Source organism: Coregonus lavaretus (assembly GCF_964263955.1).
Source record: "Coregonus lavaretus genome assembly, contig: HAP1_SCAFFOLD_3471, whole genome shotgun sequence".
NCBI classification, from domain to species: Eukaryota; Metazoa; Chordata; class Actinopteri; order Salmoniformes; family Salmonidae; genus Coregonus; species Coregonus lavaretus.
The window spans coordinates 13,443-35,293 of NW_028164199.1; the positions used below are offsets into that span (position 1 = coordinate 13,443).

At 41.0% G+C, this 21,851-nt stretch overlaps 1 protein-coding gene across 1 annotated transcript; it reads left to right on the top strand.

Annotated features, from left to right (window-relative positions):
- Positions 1-652: 652 nt before the first annotated feature.
- Positions 653-9,487, top strand: LOC311117337 (NLR family CARD domain-containing protein 3-like; the record flags this gene model as incomplete). The annotated part of the gene is made up of 6 exons (XM_084192297.1): positions 653-2,398; positions 2,659-2,787; positions 6,434-6,603; positions 7,617-7,790; positions 8,058-8,104; positions 8,675-9,487. Coding segments are annotated over 6 exons (2,808 nt in total), but the record flags the coding sequence as incomplete, so codon positions are not given.
- Between the last annotated feature and the right edge of the window lie 12,364 nt (positions 9,488-21,851).

Consider the following 21,851-nt stretch of genomic DNA (forward strand, 5'->3'; position numbering starts at 1 on the left):
GACATTTGTGAAGAACGAGCTGAAGATGTTCAAGAGGATTCTTAGTCCAGAACTCCCAGAAGGCTTTGAGAGTCAGAAGCAGGATAAGGAAGTGGTGGATGCTGAAGATGAGAAGCAGGAGAGCAGTGCCAGAGAGGGGGCTCTGAAGATCACACTGCACGTCCTTAGGAAAATGAACCAGAAGGAGCTTGCTGACACACTGGAGAAAAGTAAGAGCTGTCTGCCTCATGTTGAATGCTGTTTTAGAACATTTAAAAGCTGTAGCTAAAGTACAGCTAAAGTAGCTGTGTAACTAAATGATATTGTAGCAGCCTTAACACAACCCCTAGTGACCTCATCAAGTAGCAGCAGGGATGTGTTGTGGTGATTAATTTAGACAGAGAGAAGAGGAGAGACAGAGGAGAGAGAGAGAGAGAGAGAACATTATTAATGCCATCAATAATACCAATAATGATATAAATCAGTCACACCAGCATTATGAAAACATTTACACATTTATACAGACAAGAGAATAAATGATTATAATTCAAACTTTATAAGACAGTCTTACAATACTGTAGGCATTAAAACAGATGTAATATTAATATCCTCTGTGTTGTTTCTAGATTCAGATGAGCGTGCTGTGATTCTTCAACGTGAACTCAAATCTAATCTAAAGAAGAAGTTTCAATGTGTATTTGAGGGGATCGCTAAACAAGGAAACCCAACACTTCTCAATAAGATCTACACAGAGCTCTACATCACAGAGGTTGGAACAGGAGAGGTCAATAATGAACATGAGCTGAGAAAGATTGAGACAACAACCAGGAAGCAAGCAAGACCAGAGACTGCAATCAAATGTAACGACATCTTCAAACCCTTAACTGCACAAGACAAACTTATCAGAACTGTGCTGACAAAGGGAGTCGCTGGCATTGGAAAAACAGTCTCTGTGCAGAAGTTCATTTTGGACTGGGCTGAAGGAAAAGCAAATCAGGATGTCCAATTTGTATTTTCATTCCCTTTTCGGGAGCTGAATTTGATGAAAAAGGAAAAACACACTTTCATTGAACTTCTCAATCACTTCTCAATGAAAACCAAAGAATCAAGAATCTCCAACTACGACAAGTACAAAGTTCTGTTCATCTTTGATGGTCTGGATGAGTGCCGACTGCCCCTAGACTTCCAGAAGAACAAGATCTGTTGTGATGTCACAGAGTCAACCTCAGTGGATGTTCTGCTGACAAATCTCATCAAGGGAAATCTGCTTCCCTCTGCTCTCCTCTGGATAACTACCCGACCTGCAGCAGCCAATCAGATCCCTTCAGGGTGTGTTGACCAGGTGACAGAGGTACGAGGGTTCAATGACCCACAGAAGGAGGAGTACTTCAGGAAGAGATTCAGTGATGAGGACCTGGCCAGCAGAATCATCTCACACATAAAAACATCAAGGAGCCTCCACATCATGTGCCACATTCCAGTCTTCTGTTGGATTTCTGCAATAGTCCTTGAACACATGTTGAGTACAGACCAGAGAGAAGAGATGCCCAAGACTCTGACTGAGATGTACTCACACCTTGTGGTGTTTCATACCAAACAGAAGAATGAAAAGTATCTTGGGAAAGAAGAGACAGGTCCACACTGGAATAAAGAGAGTATTCTGTCACTGGGAAAACTGGCTTTTCAACAGCTTGTGAATGGCAATCTGATTTTCTATGAAGAAGACCTTAGCAAGGCTGGCATTGATGTCAATGAAGCCTCAGTGTACTCAGGATTGTGCACACAGCTCTTTAAAGAGGAATGTGGGCTGTACCAGGACAAGGTCTACTGCTTCGTGCATCTGAGCATTCAGGAGTTTCTGGCTGCTGTATATGTGTTCCTCTCATTCATCAACAACAATGAGAATCTAATGGCTAAACCTCAATCAACCAGGAACTTTTTTGTACTGTTCAGAGACAAGCCTGAAGTTACTTTCTACAAGAGTGCTGTGGATAAAGCCTTACAAAGTGAGACAGGAAACCTGGACCTTTTCCTCCGCTTCCTTCTGGGCCTCTCACTGGAGTCCAATCAGAAGCACTTACGAGCTCTACTGACAAAGACAAGATTCAGCTCACAGAGCCATGAAGAAACAGTCAAGTACATTAAGGAGAAGATCAGGGAGAATCCCTCTCCAGAGAGGTGCATCAATCTGTTCCACTGTCTGAATGAACTGAATGACCATTCTCTAGTGGAGGAGATCCAAAGCTACCTGAGATCAGGAAGTCTCTCAGAAGCCAAACTGTCACCTGCACAGTGGTCAGCTCTGGTCTTTGTGTTGCTGACTTCAGAAAAGGAGCTGGATGTGTTTGACCTGAAGAAATACTCCAGATCAGAGGAAGGTCTTCTGAGGCTGCTGCCAGTGGTCAAAGCCTCCAGAGCTGCTCTGTGAGTAAATAAAAGTATATTTAAGTACTAACCATCAGTTTAGAGAAAAATATATATTATAGTATGTATATAATACTATATTGAAAAACATATTGAATCACTGCATTGATGTTCACATTAGTATAACAATATGACCATACAATTCTAGGAGACAGAAGATGAATCTATATGTTGTTTGAGAGACTAAACCAAATGCTGCTCTGTTAAATTAACAGTGTGTTTGTGAAATCATGATGATCTCTTTGCAGGCTGTCAGGCTGTGGAGTCACAGAGGAAGGCTGTGCTTCTCTGGTCTCAGCTCTGAAGTCAAACCCCTCACACCTGAGAGAGCTGGATCTGAGTAACAATGACCTGAAGGATTCAGGAGTGAAGCTGCTCTCTGCTGGACTGGGGAATCCCCACTGTAAACTGGAGACTCTGAGGTCAGTATTCCTGTATCACTCAATGAACACACATACACTGGACACACACACACACACTGGACACACACTGGACACACACTGGACACACACACCCAGGACACACATACTATACACACACACACTGGAAACACACACACACTAGACACACAACCTGGACACACACTCATTGGACAACACACACACACACACTGGACACACACACAAACACACACTGGACACACACACACACACACAATGATTAATTGAGTAGTGTTTAGAAACATGTTATCTACTGTTAATAATGATACATTCATTCATTTATATACAGTACCAGTCAAAAGTTTAGACACACCTACTCATTCAAGGGTTTTTCTTTATTTTTACTATTTTTTACATTGTAGAATAATAGTGAAGACATCAAAACTATGAAATAACACATATGGAATCATGTAGTAACCAAAACGTGTTAAACAAATGAAAATATATGTTATATTTGAAAATCTTGAAATTGCCAACCTTTGCCTTGATGACAGCTTTGCACACTCTTGGCATTTTCTCAACCAGCTTCACCTGGAATGCTTTTCCAACAGTCTTGAAGGAGTTCCCACATATGCTGAGCACTTGTTGGCTGCTTTTCCTTCACTCTGCGATCCAACTCATCCCAAACCATCTCAATTGGGTTGAGGTTGGGTGATTGTTGAGGCCAGGTCATCTGATGCAGCACTCAATCACTCTCCTTCTTGGTCAAATAGAGGTGTGTTGAGTCATTGTCCTGTTAAAAAACAAATGATAGTCCCACTAAGCTTAAACCAGATGGGATGGCGTGACGCTGCAGAATGCTGTGGTAGCCATGCTGGTTAAGTGTGGTTAAATTCTAAATAAATCACAGACAGTGTCACCAGCAAAGCACCCCCACACCATAACACCTCCTCCTCCATGCTTTACGGTGGGAACTACACATGCGGAGATCATCCGTTCACCCACACCGCGTCTCACAAAGAGACAGCGGTTGTAACCAACAATCTCAAATTTGGACTCTAGACCAAAGAACAAATGTTCACCGGTCTAATGTCCATTGCTCATGTTTCTTGGCTCAAGCAGGTCTCTTCTTCTTATTGGTGTCCTTTAGTAGTGGTTTCTTTGCAGCAATTCGACCATGAAGGCCTGATTCACACAGTCCCCTCTGAACAGTTGATGTTGAGATGTGTCTGTGACTTGAACTCTGTGAAGCATTTATTTGGGCTGTAATTTCTGAGGCTGGTAACTCTGATGAACGTATCCTCTGCAGCAGAGGTAACTCTGGGTCTTCCATTCCTGTGGTGGTCCTAATGAGAGCCAGTTTCATCATAGCGCTTGATGGTTTTTGTGACTGCACTTGTTCTTAAAGTTCTTAATGTTCCTTATTGACTGACCTTCATGTCTTAAAGTAATGATGGACTGTCGTTTCTCCTTGCTTATTTGAGCTGTTCTTGCCATAATATGGACTTGGTCTTTTACCAAATAGGGCTATCTTCTGTATACCCCCCTACCTTGTCACAACACAACTGATTGGCTGAAACGCATTAACAAGGAAAGAAATTCCACAAATTAACTTTTAAGAAGGCACACCTGTTAATTGAAATGCATTCCAGGTGACTACCTCATGAAGCTGGTTGAGAGAATGCCAAGAGTGTGCAAAGCTGTCATCAAGGCAAAGGGTGGCTATTTGAAGAATCTCAAATATAACATATATTTTAATTTGTTTAACACTTCTTTGGTTACTACATGATTCCATATGTGTTATTTCATAGTTTTAATGTCTTCACTATTATTCTACAATGTTTTTTTTTACTAATTTGAATGAGTAGGTGTGTTCAAACTTTTGACTGATAGTGTATATATACATGTATGAATAGATAAGGCAGGTTTCAGGACTCTGATGTATCTGAAAATGTTTTTAAAATATATTTTCACCACCAAAGAATAGCAGTGTGGTTTTAATATGATTTGACTCTTGCAGGCTGTCAGGCTGTCTAGTCACAGAGGAAGGCTGTGCTTCTCTGGTCTCAGCTCTGAAGTCAAACCCCTCACACCTGAGAGAGCTGGACCTGAGCTACAATGTCCTGAAGGATTCAGGAGTGAAGCTGCTCTCTGCTGGACTGGAGAATCCCCACTGTAAACTGGAGACTCTGAGGTCAGTATTCCTGTAGTTGGTCAACAAGTGATAACTCTTCACCAGATCCACATGTGTTTACCAGGCACACATAGTCCACACCATATGTGTTTGGACAGTGAAGCTTACAGTTTTACATTTGGCTCTATACTCCAGCATTTTGGATTTGAGATAGAATGTTTCATATTAGGCAGCAGTATATAATGTCACCTTTTATTTGAGGGTATTTTAAAACATATCTGTGTTACTGTTTATAAATGAAAGCACTTTATGTATCTATTTCCTCCATTTGAAAAAGTTGTAATAATTTGGACATATTCACTTATATTGTATTAAAGTAGTCAAAAGTTTAGTGTTTGGTCCCATATTCCTTACCTGCAGTGATTACATCAGGCTTGTGATTCTACAAACTTGTTGAATACATTTGCAGTTTGTTTTGGTTGTGTTTTGGATGATGTTTTTCCCAATAGAAACTGAATGGTGAATAATGTCCTGTCATTTTGGAGTCACTTCACTTGTATTGTCAGTAAGAATAGAAGATGTTTCTGAACACTTCTACATTCATGTGGACGCTACCATGATTATGAATAATCATGAATGAATGGTGAATGATGATGAATGAGAAAGTTACAGAGGAACAAGGATCATACCCCCTCTGTTATTGGTAATGGTGAGAGGTTAGCATGTTTTGTTGTAGCCTCTGTAACTTTCTCACTCATTATTATTCATGATTCATTCATGATTTTTCTTAATCATGTCATCATCAGGATTAATTTAGTAGTGTTTAGAAACATGTTATTTACTCACTTAGACAGAAAATTACTCCAGTCATCATCCACCATTCAGTTTCTATTGGGCAAAACATAACCCAAAACACAACCAAAACAAACTGCAAATGCAACCAACGAGTTTGGAACCAACTACGAAACTTTTGACTACTTTAATACACTATAAGTGAATTGGTCAGAATACTTATGACTTCTTCAAATGGGGGGACTAGATACATAAAGTGCTTTCATTTTTCTAAATGGTGAAACAGATATATATGAAAATACCCTCAAATAAAAGGTGACATTATATACTGTCACCTCATATGAAACATTTGATCTCAAATCCAAAATGCTGGAGTATAGAGACACATTTAAAATGTTAGCTTCACTGGCTAAATAGATATAGTGTGGACTGTATACTCAATACAATCTAAATCTGATACCTCACTGTCTGTCTTTTGACTGATACTGCTTTTTAAACTGCTCTGCTCGGTCTACTCAAATATTTGTACTTTTATATTTTTCTCTCTACAAGCAATACTTTGATAATTTGTAATTTCTAATAATGATACATTAATTTATGAATAGATATGGCAGGTTTCAGGACACTGATATATCTGAATATGTTGAAAAAAATATACTGCCACTATTTTGACCACCAAAGAATAGTAGTGTGGTTTTAATATGATTTGACTCTTTGCAGGCTGTCAGGCTGTCTAGTCACAGAGGAAGGCTGTGCTTCTCTGGTCTCAGCTCTGAAGTCAAATCCCTCACACCTGAGAGAGCTGGATCTGAGTAACAATGACCTGAAGGATTCAGGAGTGAAGCTGCTCTCTGCTGGACTGGGGAATCCCCACTGTAAACTGGAGACTCTGAGGTCAGTATTCCTGTAGTTGGTCAACAAGTGATAACTGTTCACCAGATCCACATGTGTTTACCAGGCACACATAGTCCACACCATATGTGTTTGGACAGTGAAGCTTACAGTTTTACATTTGGTGCTATGCTCCAGCATTTTGGATTTGAGATATTATGTTTCATATTAGGTGATATTATAGAATGTCACCTTTTATTTGAGGTTAATAGTGAGAGGTTAGCATGTTTTGTTGTAGCCTCTGTAACTCTCTCACTCATTATTATTCATGATTCATTCATTATTTTTCTTAATCATGGCATCATCAGGATTCATTTAGTAGTGTTTAGAAACATGTTATCTACTCACTTAGACAGAAAATTAATCCAGTCATCATCCACCATTCAGTTAATATTGGACAAAACATAACCCAAAACACAACCAAAACAAACTGCAAATGCAACCAACGAGTTTACAACCAAATACTCAACTTTTGACAACTTTAATACACTATAAGTTAATTTGTCAGAATACTTATGACTTCTTCAAATAGGGGGACTAGATACATAAAGTGCATTTATTTTTCAAAATGGTGAAACAGACACGTGTAAAAATACCCTCAAATAAAAGGTGACATTATATACTGTCACCTCATATGAAACATTTGTTTTAAAATCCAAAATGCTGGAGTATAGAGCCACATTTAAAATGTTAGCTTCTCTATCAAAATAGATATGGTGTGGACTGTATACTCAATACAATCTAAATCTGATACCTCACTGTCTGTCTTTTGACTGATACTGCTTTTTAAACTGCTCTGGTCAGTCTACTCAAATATTCGTACTATACATTTTTCTCTCTACAAGCAATATTATGATAATTTCTAATAATGATACATTAATTTATGAATAGATATGTCAGGTTTCAGGACACTGATGTATCTGAACATTTTGAAAAAATATACTGCCACTATTTTCACCACCAAAGAATAGCAGTGTGATTTTAATATGATTTTAATATGATTTGACTCTTTGCAGGCTGTCACGCTGTCTAGTCACAGAGGAAGGCTGTGCTTCTCTGGTCTCAGCTCTGAAGTCAAACCCCTCACACCTGAGAGAGCTGGACCTGAGCTACAATCACCCAGGAGACTCAGGAGTCAGACTGCTCTCTGCTGGACTGGAGGATCCACACTGCAGACTGGAGAAACTCAAGTATGTAGAGGGTTTATGTCAATGTTCATATCAGACATGTTGGAGTTATCAGGCTAGTTAAGACAAACATTCTGACCACCACTTGGACTAAGTTATATAAAGACTGTGTGTGTGTGTGTGTTGTGTGTTGTGTGTTGTCTGTTGTGTGTTGTGTGTGTGTGTGTGTGTGTGTGTGTGTTGTGTGTGGTGTGTGTGGTGTGTGTGTGTGTGTGTGTGAGTTCAGGTGTATCCCTCAATGACTGTCTGTTCTTCTGCTTACCGCTACAGTGTGGAACATGGTGGAGAGTACACAATGAAACCTGGACTTAGAAAATGTGAGTGTTGACTGCTGTGAAGAATATGACTAAGAATAAGTCTTAATTCAAGTGAAGTCAAAGTCAAAGACCACCATCATTACTTACTTGGTCATATTAAATATCAGCTATAGTTCTACAGAAGCAGAAATCAGGGACACCAAAGTTTACAAAGAGTTGCTTTGACAATGTGTGTGTCTGTGTGTGTGTGTGGCGTGTTTGTGTTACTTTAGAAATGTGTGTGTGTTCATGCATGCATGAAGGTGTGTGTGTGTGTGTATGTAATTAATGTCTGTGTGTGTGTGTGGCGTGTTCGTGTTACGTTAGAAATGTGTGTGTGTGTGTGTCCAGTGTGTGTGTGTTCAGGATGTGTGTGTGTGTGTGTGTGTGTGTGTGTGTAATTAATGGGAATGAGTGTGTTTTATATTACCATACAGTATAACATATGATCACTGAACAAGTCTCAAGTTACCTTAACTTCTCCTTTTGATACCTAGAAACATCTACATTAAATGAATTAGTGAAAAGTGAGTTAACATTCTAATGTGAATGGTGATGATTTCTAATATTGTGTCTGGTTTCATCCATCAGATGTCTGTGATCTCACACTGGACCCAAACACAGTAAACAGACACCTCTCTCTGTCTGAGGAGAACAGAAAGGTGACATATAGGAGAGAGGAGCAGCCGTATCCTGATCACCCAGAGAGATTTGAGATCTGGGACCAGGTGCTGTGTAGAGAGGGTCTGACTGGGCGCTGTTACTGGGAGGTAGAGTGGAGTGGGAAAGGGGCTGGTATAGGAGTGGCATATAAAGGAATCAGCAGGAGAGGAGGGGGTAATGACTGTAGGATTGGATACAATGACAAGTCCTGGAGTCTGATCTGCTCTGGCAACAGTTACTCTGCCTGGCACAATAATAACCCCACTATCATAGACGTCCCCTCCTCCAGATCCCACAGAGTAGGAGTGTATCTGGACTGGCCAGCCGGCACTCTGTCCTTCTACAGAGTCTCCTCTGACACACTGACCCACCTGATCACATTCCACTCCACATTCACTAAGTCCCTCTATCCAGGGTTTTGGGTTCATGACTTTTTTGGTTTGTCCTCAGTGTCCCTGTGTCAAACATAACACACACACACAATTACACTGGGAAAACACACACACACTAGACACACACACACACACACACACACACACACACACACATACACACACTAGACACACACACACACACACTGTACACACACACAAACACACTGAACACACACACTGGACACACACACACACTGGACACACACACTGGACACACACAAACACAAACACACACATACACTAACACACACACTGGACAAACACACACACTGGACACACACACACTGGACACACACTGGACACACACACACACAGTAGACACACACACATTGTACACACACACACACTGAACACACACACAAACACACACTGGACACACACACTAGACACAAACACACACACTGTACACACACACACACTGAACACACACACTGGACACACACAAACACACACAAACACACACACACACTGGACACACACAAACACACACACACACACACACACACACAAACACACACACTGGACACACACACACTGGACACACACACACTGGACACACACACACACACTGGACACACACACACACACACACACACACTGGACAGACACACGCAGGACAAACACACACACACACACACACACACACACACTGGACACACACACACACACATACACTGGACACACACACTCAACACACACACACACTGAACATACACACACTGGACACACACACACACACACACACACACAAACACACTGGACACACACACACACACACACACACGAGACACACACACACACACTGGACACACACACACACACACACACACACACACTGAACACACACACTGGACACACACACACAAACACACCAAACACACACACACACACTAGACACACACACATGCTGAACACACACACACACACACACACACACACACACACTGGACACACACATGCTGAACACACACACACACACACACTGGACACACACACTGAACACACACTGGATACACACACACACACACACAAACACACACACACACTAGACACACACACACAATGGACACACACACAAACAGTGGACACACACACGCACACACACACACTGGACACATTTCCATGTGTTCGATTTTGATGAAAGGAAATCCCATATAGCCTACTGGACAGGACTTTGCTATGGCATCTTCTGTTTGGGTGTCTCAGGTCAGGTCTGAGCCATGATCAGAATGTGTCTCTGTGTCTATTTCCAGCCCTGCCATTTCTACCTGTCCTGATCTAGTGTTTCACCCCTGACCTCCTCACACCGTCTCACTGTCCATGTCTGCTTTTAGCTCCCACCTCTACTTCACTGTGTTATAATGGACCTTATGCTTGTCATGTCACCTCTGGAACCAGTTATCAAACATACTGACCTTTCTGACCCTATCCCATGGCCCTACTTTCTACAACTGAACATTTAAATTCCTCTATGAGTTTTGTTTAGTGTCCATTTACTTATTTATGTATTTGTTGTATATTGGGGTTGTGCTGCAGAGCATCATGGGGGTTTGTATGTGTTGAGATGATCACGTTCCAGATAAATGGTTGAACTGATTCCTGTCTCCTTTCTCATCATTATTGAATTGTTATACAGACGTGGTTATGAAACCCACAAGACATAACAAAAGATTGGTGATGAGTATGTCTGAATCTACAGGAACTATTCTTTCTGGAAGAAGTGGGTTTTTACAACTGTTTAAAACTTATTTTCTGTGGTCCAGTCTAGGCTAATGTTAGCACAGTGTATTGCTAGCAGAGGCAAGTGCATAGTCCAGCTAGCTAAGTAAGAGCGTTAACCAGTGGTGTAAAGTACTTAAGTAAAAATACTTTAAAGTACTACTTAAGTAGTTTTTTGGGGGTATCTGTACTTGACTTTACTATTCATATTTTTGACTACTTTTACTTTTACTTTTCTACATTCCTAAAGAAAATAATGTACTTTTTACTCCATACACTTTCCCTGACACCCAAAAGTACTCGTTACATTTTGAATGCTTAGCAGGACAGAAAATGGTCCAATCCACACACTCATCAAGAGATCATCCCTACTGCCTCTGATCTGGGGGACTCACTAAACACAGATGCTTTGTTTGTAAATTGTCTGAGTGTTGGAGTGTGCCTCTGGCTGAACGTACATTTTAAAAACAAGAATATCGTCTGGTTTGCTTTATGTAAGGAATTTGAAATGATTTATACTTGTACTTTTACTTTTGATACTTAAGTATATTTTAGCAATTACATTTACTTTTGATACATAAGTATATTTAAAACCAAATACTTTTAGACTTTTACTCAAGTATTATTTTACTGGGTGACTTTCACTTTTAATTGAGTCATTTTCTATTAAGGTATCTTTACTTTTACTCAAGTATGATATTTGGTACTTTTTCCACCACTGGAGTTAACATCGTCATGGACGGCAGAAAAGGACTCGAGACGGACTGTCACGGATTCCGCCGAGGCTGCTCCTCCTCCTTGCTCGGGCAGGCTTTGGCGTTCGTCGTCCCCGGAGTACTAGCTACTGCCGATCGACGTTTCTGTGTTTGTCTTGTGTTGTCTAGTTTGTACACCTGTTACTTATTTTGTGTTGATTGTGTAACATATAAGTTCCCTTGTTTTACGTTTGGCCTTTGTGTGTTATTGTCATTTTGTCCTGTTTGATGTTCGGCAATTCTAGTTCGCCTTTTACGCACAGCACGTGTTACTCCTCCAGTGTTGTGGAGACTTTTGTTTTGTGCGTGTTTACTGGAAGTAAAGTAGTCATCTTGATCCTCTGTGTCCTGACTTCACCGCCGCATACCCCAGTCTGACACAACTTCTCTTTTACCAGTGGGAAAACAACGTGATTAAAAAGGAGGAATATACAGTGATTAAAGGAAAGGACATATATTCAACTGTGAAGACAAACCTTTTAATTAAATCTGCTAAATGAGCGAATTTAGGAGGAAACGTGAATGAAGTGAATGAAGATCACGTGACTGAGGAGAATATTGCTTTGGTTGAGGACAATACTGAAGTGAGTGAAAATCAGGAGCTTATTGAGAAATGATAAATGGCTGGAATTGTTGGAAACATTGGACAGTTTGATGAATGTATTGATCAGTGGAGCTCATATACAGAATAGTTTGAATATTTTGTTCTTGTAAATGACATGGATGAGGACAACATTGTGCCTACATGTTTTAGTGTAATGGGGCCAAAGACATTTAATTTACTAGGCAGCCTGCTACAGCCAGACTGTAACGTGAACGCTGGGAGTCGGGAAGCAAGTACAGGAAGTGAATTTAATAACACATAGAACAAAACAAGAAACAGGAGTAGCGTACAGACATGAAGCACTGAAACAGAATCAATAACGCCTGGGGAAGGAACCAAAGGGAGTGACTGATATAGGGGAGGTAATCAGGAAGGTGATGGAGTCCAGGTGAGTCTGATTGGTCGCAGGGGGCGTAACGATGGTGACAGGTGTGCATAATAATGAGCAGACTGGTGACCTGGAACGCCGGAGAGGGAGTATACGGGACACAGACAGAACAGGTAATAAGACGTGTGGGGATATTGTGGAGGTACTTCAGTAGAATTTACCTGGTCCTGACTTAAATTCAACTCCAGGTATCATAACTACATTTTAAATAAAGAACTGTACAAATATAATATTTGTTGAATCAATATTTAAAAACTGTTTTTTTTAAAAGACAGTAATATGATATTTGTATTTAAAACCTTACATTTGACATTTTAGTCATTTAGCAGATGGTCTCATCCAGGATCCAGTTTCCCAAAAGCATCTTAAGGCTAAGTTCATCGTTAGGAGCATCATTAAATCTCTGCGCAGTATCTAAAAAATCTAAATGTGTTTATCCAGCTTTCTTGTTGTTTTTAATGGTGTTGTGTAGTTGTGTTTTCATGTTTTGAATGTTGTATTGTAGCAACCCTCAAGCTTTTTTTATCCATAAGGTAAGAACTATTTCATCACGGAGAATGTTTATCCTTATGTGACTTTGTATTACTATCAATGCTGACCTTTTCTTTATGTTAGCGAGCGTTTCAATATTTTGTTTGCTGTCTTTCTTACCATTATCTGGGTATTTGCATTTCAATGTGACTTAAACCATAATGTTTCCGCGTGATTGTGCCGTGTTTATTCTGGTGATAACTGGATCACTGGCTGTCTCATGGAGTGTGTGAGGGTGAGTGTCATGGTCGGGATGGCCTGAACTCAGAGCCTGATATAATACCAAGGAAAACCGTAGTAACTGCAGTAGAACATGGTGGAACAAAGCCAGATGGCAGTAACCTCACTTACTGCTGTTTCCTTGGTTTTTACTGGGATTTTGTAGTTACAGCAAATTTGACCCTCCATTTTCTCTGAAACAGAAGATAATTGAACCAGGACACTTTGTCACAAGATATAACAGATACTATGAAGCCTGATTTAGGTCTGAACTCATCTTTGACCAAATGTGTAGCAGCAGTTTGCAATTGTACGGCAGAATAGCTGTGCACATAATCCTAATACCTCTTCATGGACTACATTTGAACACTTGAACAGTGTCTTCGTTAAGGGCATGAACTGGTATGGTATGGTAAGATTACGTAGTGGGGACAGTAACTGAAAGGTTGCTGGTTCGAATACCTGAGCCGTCAAGGTAAAAATCTGTCTGTGCCCTTAAGCAAGGCACTTACACCTGATTTGCTCCAGGGGGCGCCGTACTACTATGGTCCTGTAAAACATCACATTTCAATGCATCTATCCTGTGTCTGTGACAATGCATTTACAAAAACATTGTATTTATTTATTACAACAGTTAATTTAACAATGCTAGTTATAAATCTTGTTGACATTCATCCAAGGACACATTGACTTGCATTACACTCTCACTCCAGAAAAATATTCTCATGAAATCATATGACTTATAGTTAGAGAAAAGGATTCCTGTGAACGCGGCCTGCTACAAGCAGGAAACAAGTTATGGATGTGTGATCTATCTTGGCATCTTTTTGGGGTAACCACATTGGAACATTCCAACATTCATCTTTAAGGACATGAACTGGCAGAACAGGTTTCAGCAAAGTATGGAGTCATTGTTTTCAGGAAGGTGTCTCCATGGCGATAGGAGGGACAGGAGGCAGACTAAGGGCAAGGGAAGCCACCTGAACTACTGCCCTACAAAGGCAAAGAGCAGTCTACGCAAACAGTGAATCTGAGACAAATGACTTTAAAGTTTGTTTTTTTGTCCAATCATATCAACCATTACCACTGATTTGACCTTTGACCCTTTAAATGCTGATACTGCACTCTGCCTTTGTATGACCTTAAACAGCTGTTTGGGTCATGCAGAAGCAAAGTGCAGTATGTAGAAATCTAAATGTGTTTATCCAGCTTTCTTGTTGTTTTTCTGTTTGATGGAAACAGTTTGAGAGTTGTAACTATATTCCAACTGTATTTAATGCTGTTATGTAGTCGTGTTTTCATGTTTTCAATGTTGTATTGGAGTAGGCCTAACCCTCACCAATATTTCTGTTGATGGAGAGAGACACCAGACAAGACACAGAGACAGCAACAGAAGAACAGGATATGATGGAGAGAGACAGAACAGGCCATAACAGAAGAAAATAGACACAGGAGACAGTAACAAACTGGAACCTGAGACAGCAACAGACAAGACACAGACAGCAACAGACAAGACATAGACAACAACAGACAAGACACAGACAGCAACAGACAAGACAAAGACAGCAACAGGCAATACACAGACAGCAACAGACAAGACACAGAGAAAGTGACAGAAGAGGGCAGATGGAGAGAGAACCAAGGTTGGTTGAGCAGAAGAGGGCAGACAAGAGAGACAGCAACAGAAGAGGACAGACAAGAGAGACAGCAACAGAAGAGGGGAGACAAGAGAGACAGCAACAGAAGAGGGGAGACAAGAGAGACAGCACCAGAAGAGGGCAGACAAGAGAGACAGCAACAGAAGAGGGGAGACAAGAGAGACAGCAACAGAAGAGGGGAGACAAGAGAGCCAGCAACAGAAGAGGGCAGACAAGAGAGACAGCAACAGAAGACAAAGAAAGCAATGGAGAAAGTCATTTTTCTCAGATTCACTGTTTGCGTAGACTGCTCTTTGCCTTTGTAGGGCAGTAGTTCAGGCGGCTGCCCTTGCCCTTAGTCTGCCTCCTGTCCCTCCTATCACCATGGAGACACCTTCCTGAAAACAATGACTCCATACTTCATGTCCTTAAAGATTAGAATGTTCCAATGTGGTTGGCCAAAAAGATGACAAGATAGATCGCACATTCATCATTCAGGGTTACTATCAAACAGAAATGTCACATTTCTGGTTTGTCCATACCTTGTTTCCTGCTTGTAGCAGCGTGCGTTTACAGGAATCGTTCTCTCTAACTATAAGTCACATGATTTCATGAGAATATTTTTCTGCAGTAAGAGGGTAATGCAAGTGAAGGTGTCCTTGGATCAACGTCAACAAGAGTTATAACCAGCATTGTTAAATTAACTGTTGGAATTGCAAAAAAATATATATGTTTTTATTGTCAGATACACCGGATAGGTGCAGTGAAATGTGTTGTGTTACAGGGTAAGGCATAGTAGTACAGCACCCATGAAGCAAGTTAGTGTTAAGTGCCTTGCTTAAGGGAACATCAACAGATTTTCACATTGACGGCTTGGGTATTCAAACCAGCAACCTTTCAGTTACTGGCCCAACGTTCTAACCACTAGGCAATGTGACCATACCATACCAGGTCCCGCCCTAAAAGAAGACAATGTTTAAGTGTTCAAATGTAGTCCAATGAAGAGGTATTAGGATTATGTGCACAGCTATTCTGCCGTACAATTGCAAACTGCTGCTACACATTTGGTCAAAGATGAGTTCAGACCTAAATCAGGCTTCATAGTATCTGTTATATCTTGTGACAAAGTGTCCTGGTTCAATTATCTTCAGTTTCAGAGAAAATGGAGGGTCAAATTTGATGTAACTACAAAATCCCAGTAAAAACCAAGGAAACAGCAGTAAGTGAGGTTACTGCCATCTGGCTTTGTTCCACCATGTTCTACTGCAGTTACTACGGTTTTCCTTGGTATTCTATCAGGCTCTGAGTTCAGGCCATCCCGACCATGACACTCACCCTCGCACACTCCATGAGACAGCCAGTGGTCCAGTTATCTCCAGAATAAACATGGCACAATTCCGCGGAAACATTTTGGATAATTTTGGTCATAAAGTCAGTCTTGTCCAAAACTGAGTTTAGTGAGACTTGTGGTTGTGACTGCATCACAACGTAAATGAAGGTTGCCCACATGCCCACACCAAGTAATAATCAATTCAGAATGCAACTGCACGCGACCCAATCGTAATGCCTGTGGTAAATGTGGGTTGACTTTGGATATCCCTATGGGGCTAGTTAGGGACCATCAGTAAATTACACCATGTACATGGGACAACATGTTACAATTCCAATAGCTCCAAATTTGGATTGCAAAACTAAAGAGAGACATCAGACAAGACACAGAGACAGCAATAGAAGAATAGGATATGATGGAGAGAGACATCAGACAAGACACAGAGACAGCAACAGAAGAACAGGATATGATGGAGAGAGACATCAGACAAGACACAGAGACAGCAACAGAAGAATAGGATATGATGGAGAGAGACACCAGACAAGACATAGAGACAGCAACAGAAGAATATGATATGATGGAGAGAGACATCAGACAAGACACAGAGACAGCAACAGAAGAATATGATATGATGGAGAGAGACACCAGACAAGACACAGAGACAGCAACAGAAGAATAGGATGTGATGGAGAGAGACACCAGACAAGACACAGAGACAGCAACAGAAGAATAGGATATGATGGAGAGAGACATCAGACAAGACACAGAGACAGCAACAGAAGAATAGGATATGATGGAGAGAGACACCAGACAAGACACAGAGACAGAAACAGAAGAACAGGATATGATGGAGAGAGACACCAGACAAGACACAGAGACAGCAACAGAAGAATAGGATATGATGGAGAGAGACATCAGACAAGACACAGAGACAGCAACAGAAGAATAGGACATGATGGAGAGAGACACCATGATGTATTCATGGATTTAGCTGTTGAAATTCCTTCCCGGACCCTCCCACTGGCTGTGGGCTAAGCCACCGATGTCTTCACATCCTATGGGATAGAGGAGCTGTTACCCCTGGGGAGATAGGAGCTGCTACCCCTGGGGAGAGAGGAGCTGCTACCCCTGGGGAGAGAGGAGCTGTTACTCCTGGGGAGAGAGGAGCTGCTACCCCTGGGGAGAGAGGAGCTGTTACCCCTGGGGAGAGAGGAGCTGTTACCCCTGGGGAGAGAGGAGCTGCTACCCCTGGGGAGAGAGGAGCTGTTACCCCTGGGGAGAGGGGAGATGTTACCCCTGGGGAGAGAGGAGCTGATACCCCTGGGGAGAGAGGAGCTGCTACCCCTGGGGAGAGAGGAGCTGCTACCCCTGGGGAGAGAGGAGCTGTTACCCCTGGGGAGAGAGGAGCTGCTACCCCCGGGGAGAGAGGAGCTGTTACCCCTGGGGAGAGAGGAGCTGATACCCCTGGGGAGAGAGGAGCTGCAACGAAGAGAGACTGCGACCCTGCTCAGGAAGAGCTTATCGATTGGTGATTGTTGGGGCACGTTTGGCAGGAGCTTCAGTGATGAAGACTGCTGAACTTGCTGATGTTTCACAATATGCCATGGCCGTCTCAGTCACCAGGTCTCAACCCAATTGAAGACAACCATCAACAAAACACTAAATTATGGAATTTCTTGTGGAAGAATGATGTCACATCCCTCCAATACAGTTCCAGACACTTTTCTTTTTTTTTTTCATCCTTGACAATAAACATTTTAATGAACCCTTGATGTTTAGGGATGGCACACACAAACACTTGATGTTTAGGGATGGCACACACATAGGGAGACAGTTTGCGTTCCTTCTCACATATGCACCTAGGAAGATGCAGTGTTTCTCAACCTGTCATTTTACATAATGTTGCAAGACACATACCATCAAATTAATCCATAGACTTTTGTCCATATTTACAGAAGGCTGTCATTTCACAAATTGTTCCTATATTGAAAGGACATAGGGAAAATAAAGTCAAACATTTCAATACATAACAAAATAATAAAAATAATCACAGCATTACTCAGTGTTAATGTATTTTAACCATATTAACCAGTTTAATCAAATTGTTTTCATTTGGAACACTAAATCAGAACTACATTTGGAGTTCCAGACCCTTGTAGAATGTATGCCAAGGCACATTGTAAGAGCTATAAAGAGACAGGGAGTGGGAGAGAGAACAGGTAGAACCTGATATGGAAATGAGCAGAACAAACTAAAGGAACTTTCCACCACCGAATGATCATTCCAGACTCTACTTCTATTGAGAGACATATAAAAGGTAAGACGACGATTGTTATGTGTATTAATATAGTTGATGATATTGTTATGTGTATTAATATAGTTGATGATATTGTTATGTGTATTCATATAGTTGATGATATTGTTATGTGTATTCATATAGTTGATGATACTGTTATGTGTATTAATATAGTTGATGATATTGTTATGTGTATTAATATAGTTGATGATATTGTTATGTGTATTAATATAGTTGATTATATGTTTTGTGGACAGTGTTATAATAGGCCTACTCTCCTTAAAATGTTTTGGATATAAATTAGATGCGTGGGGTGAATTCGTTCTGTTTCCATCTGTGTGCCCCAGGGTGATCGCTCCTACACTATCTAGAATCTAAAAGGGTTCTTTGGCTGTCCCCATAGGAGAACCCTTTGTAGAACCCTTTTTGGTCCTAGGTAGAACCCTTTTGAGTTCCATGAAGAATCCTTTCCACAGAGGGTTCTACATGGAAGCCAGAAGGGTTTTACCTGGAACCCAAAAGCGTTATCCTATGGGGACAGCCAGAGGACCCTTTTGGAACTCTTTTTTCTAAGAGTGTACTGTATCATAGGTCTATAGACTTGTCTTCTCAAAACAGGCTTAAAACACAACAAGCAACAACATTTTCTCTTTCTTATCTACTGTTAACTGTTTTCACTCAGGAAGGTATGTTGTGTGAAAGAGAGACAAATAAATACTGTGGAAAGACTAACAACAACTTACACTTCCTCAAAACAGGTTGTGTGTATTCATTAGTGCCCACCGTAGCAAAACGTTTGGCAACGGAAACCGTTTAGGTCACGTTGTACAGCGTTTGGAGTAAACTGTTTATGCATTGTTGCAAAACTGTTGGCTGCTGTGTAAACTAATGAACACGACCCAGGTAGTAGCCTACAACTCGGCTGTTGATGTCTGCCTCATGCTGTAACCTGAACTTAGCCTGAGGGGTGGACTATGATGCTAGCTAGATATACTGGTTTTCTAAAGTTAGCTTCAGTTAGCTTCACATTCCAGCTCAGGCCTCATCCATAGGAATGTACAGAGTGCCAGTCATCACGAAGGTGCTCTCTCAGCAGAACGGAAAATATATAATGACTTGACAGTTTAATCATACAAAATGGCGCTAACTGGACGTGGGCAAGTCAAATTCAATCAGTGGAGGTTGCTGAGGGGAGGACGGCTCATATTAATGATACCATTCCACCTATTCCGCTCCAGCCATTACCACAAGCCCGTCCTCCCCAATTAAGGTGCCACCAACCTCCTGTGAATTCAATATATCAATATTCATTCGTCATAGTTCTACATTTCCCATTTCGTATGATAAATGTAATTGTATCATAGTTCTACTATAGTGTAGCGATCTGTGCAACTTCCGGCGTGAGTTTACTGTGAACACTGAGGCTGTACCCACTTTAAGTTACAGTTTTAACAGAGACCAAGTAGGCTATTTGATCATAATGTAAAAAAGGCCTCCAATAATATTTAACATGGAAATAGCTGTTCTATCATTCAGCCTACAGTAGCAGCCAACGTGGTGTTCAATGTAAGCCTACATTCCATGAGACATTCCAAAAAACATGCAGAGCTTGACATTAACCTGTTTATCTACTTGTCCTTCACACAAGGAGGAGGTGACTGAAAATGTTGGTGTGTTTGATGCAAGAAACCACTTTACTAAATAAAATGCATCATTATTCCCATGTACTATGATTCCAACCAATTAACCCAATTGGCGCCAATGGCGCGATGCGTAGGTTGTTTGCCTTTTTACAATTGCAACCTGGTTTCACTTCCCTGCCCCGCTGTTTGCTACATTGGTGTCAGAAGTAGTATGGTGTCTGTGAGGCCATCAGATTGCACGGCCCGGATGTGTGAGGGTTCTGAGTAGTCGAAGCACGAGACTTGCTTTTATAGGGGGCAGTGTGAGACAGGTTACAATTCCCATCGCAGCAATAGGGTTAACCTAGTTTTGGCCAGCGACCTGGGTTCACTGCCCTGCCCCGCTGTTTGCTACAATATTAATATCACAGGCTACCCGACGTCCGTTGAACAAAGAGACTCAACAATATGAGTGAAAGGATTTTAGGATAATATCAGTTAGTGTTTATTTAGAGTTGTCTTCTGGGTTCAGCCTTCTAGCTTCCTTTATCAATTGGGTGAAATGTAACAAATTACATGGTCTCAAAGTTTGGAGATAACCAGTCCCAGTTTAAATCGCCCATGATTTCCATTTCATTATTTCCCCAGAGCAGCAAGGGAATCTAGAGACTCAACCTTTGCAGAATCAGAATCACCTTTATTCGCCAAGTACATTTGCACATACATATGTAGGATCTTAATTTGAGCCAGTTTGCTACAGCAGGAAAATATTCCTGCAGCAACAGTAAATGTGATTTATAATTAATGGACATTTTTGTATCGGTTGATTCATTTTTAGTAAGGGAAACTCAAGTCTGCCATTTCTAAGTGGAAATTACAAACTTCATAAGCCTTTTAAAACCTCAAATACACTACAAGTTTTACATTTACTGCGTTGAGGGAAAGTTATTCTGCAGTGGGGGGTGATCAAATTAAGATCCTAAATCTGTACACATAATTCTACATGGTGATTTTGTAAATTTTAGTCATTTAGCAGACGCTCTTATCCAGAGCGACTTACATACATTGCGAGTGCATACATTTTATTTTTTATACTGGAATCATAATAATTCAAATGTCCTGTTGCTGCATGATTATTTTCCTGCTGTAGCAAACTGGCTCAAATTAAGATCCTACATCTGTAGCAATACACCTCTCTTTGATGTACATGGCTATATCAGGATTGACTTTTGACCATTTGACATCTTTTATTTACTGTTGTTTAGGCTGGTTGAATGAGTCGCCTATAAAAGCTACTTCATCTGCAAGAGAACAGGCGGCTGCACCAGCGACTGTCAGAAGTTATGTGATTTCCTCATATGAACGTGAAAGTAAGTGTGTAGCCTACGCAGTTACACAATGGCTGTTGAAACTGTGGCACGTATTTCTCGGTAACATTAGAAGTCATATAAATGTGTTGATATGTAGGAAAGACGGGCAGACCCTGGTAAGTCTAGGCTAAACTACAAACTATTATAAGGTTAGGTCGACGTCAGACATTCAATAGTCAGAGTAGGTTTGAGCTATGATC